General features: G+C 46.7%; 1 protein-coding gene across 1 annotated transcript in view; it reads right to left on the bottom strand.

Annotated features, from left to right (window-relative positions):
- LETM1 (leucine zipper and EF-hand containing transmembrane protein 1) overlaps window positions 1–606 on the bottom strand; it is a 35,427-nt gene extending 34,821 nt beyond the window's left edge. The window contains exon 1 of the mRNA XM_010710443.2: window positions 574–606. Within this exon, the coding sequence (XP_010708745.2) occupies window positions 574–606 (33 nt within the window). The remainder of the gene's footprint in view (window positions 1–573) is intronic.
- Window positions 607–976: the final 370 nt, after the last annotated feature.

The following is a 976-nucleotide window of genomic DNA, read 5'->3' as shown; positions in this document are numbered from 1 at the left end:
ATAAGCTGCAGCATAGGAAGTTTCGCACGAATGTGCGTAAGAACTTCTTCACGGTGAGGGTGACGGAGCACTGGAACAGGCTGCCCAGGGAGGTTGTGGAGTCTCCTTCTCTGGAGATATTCAAGTCTCGCCTGGACGCCTACCTGTGCGACCTGGTGTAGGGAACCTGCTTTGGCAGGGGGGTTGGTCTCGATGATCTCTAGAGGTCCCTTCCAACCCCTACAATTCTGTGATTCTGTGTGATTCTGTAATCCTACAGGCTTATGCTATGTGAGAGAATCCTATTGGTTTAAATTCTTCAGTGTTTAAATATAACAAGTCTTTCCTTACTTCTCTTTGCCAACACTGAAAGGAAAACCAGAAGCACAACCATGACCATTGTGTTCCTTTTCTTCCTTCTTACCAAGATAACTCTTCTCAGTCCCTGTCTGAGGCATAGCGACCAGCATAAATAGAATCACAGAATCATTTGAGTTAGAAGGGGCCCCCAAAGGTCATCTAGTCCAAACCCCCTGCAGTGAACAAGGATGGCTGCTAGTCATTTGAAGTGCTCGGAGTACTGTCCAGCCTGACCTTGTATGTCCTCAAGGATCGGGCATCCGCCATCTCTGTGGGCAATCTGTTCCAGTGCCTCACTACCCTTAGTGTAAGAACTTGTTCCTTACACCCAGTCTACAAGCAGCTCAGACTGTGTGCTATACCAGGACATGCTGCTCATTGTAACAGGTAATGCAATAATCTCCCTGCTTAGTCTCTACCTCATTCCTTTCTCTCATCTCTATTTGTTTTTCTCAACCGAAGAAATGCACTGAGTGAAGATTTTCCTCTCCTACAGCTTTTTCCTAATTAAAGCAGTTCATTATAGCCTGCTTACTCTGCAGTACAGCTTGGGCTACACTCTGTTGCTCTGGGGTGGCATGGCAAAGGACCGACACAATCTTCTTGCTGTTGGTATCTTTCTCTTAGTCCCCTCAGA

The sequence above is a fragment of the Meleagris gallopavo genome, chromosome 4 (genome assembly GCF_000146605.3).
Source record: "Meleagris gallopavo isolate NT-WF06-2002-E0010 breed Aviagen turkey brand Nicholas breeding stock chromosome 4, Turkey_5.1, whole genome shotgun sequence".
Lineage (NCBI taxonomy): Eukaryota > Metazoa > Chordata > Aves > Galliformes > Phasianidae > Meleagris > Meleagris gallopavo.
Note: the sequence above shows the minus strand (reverse complement) of the source record. Positions and strands in the feature narration are given on the sequence as shown.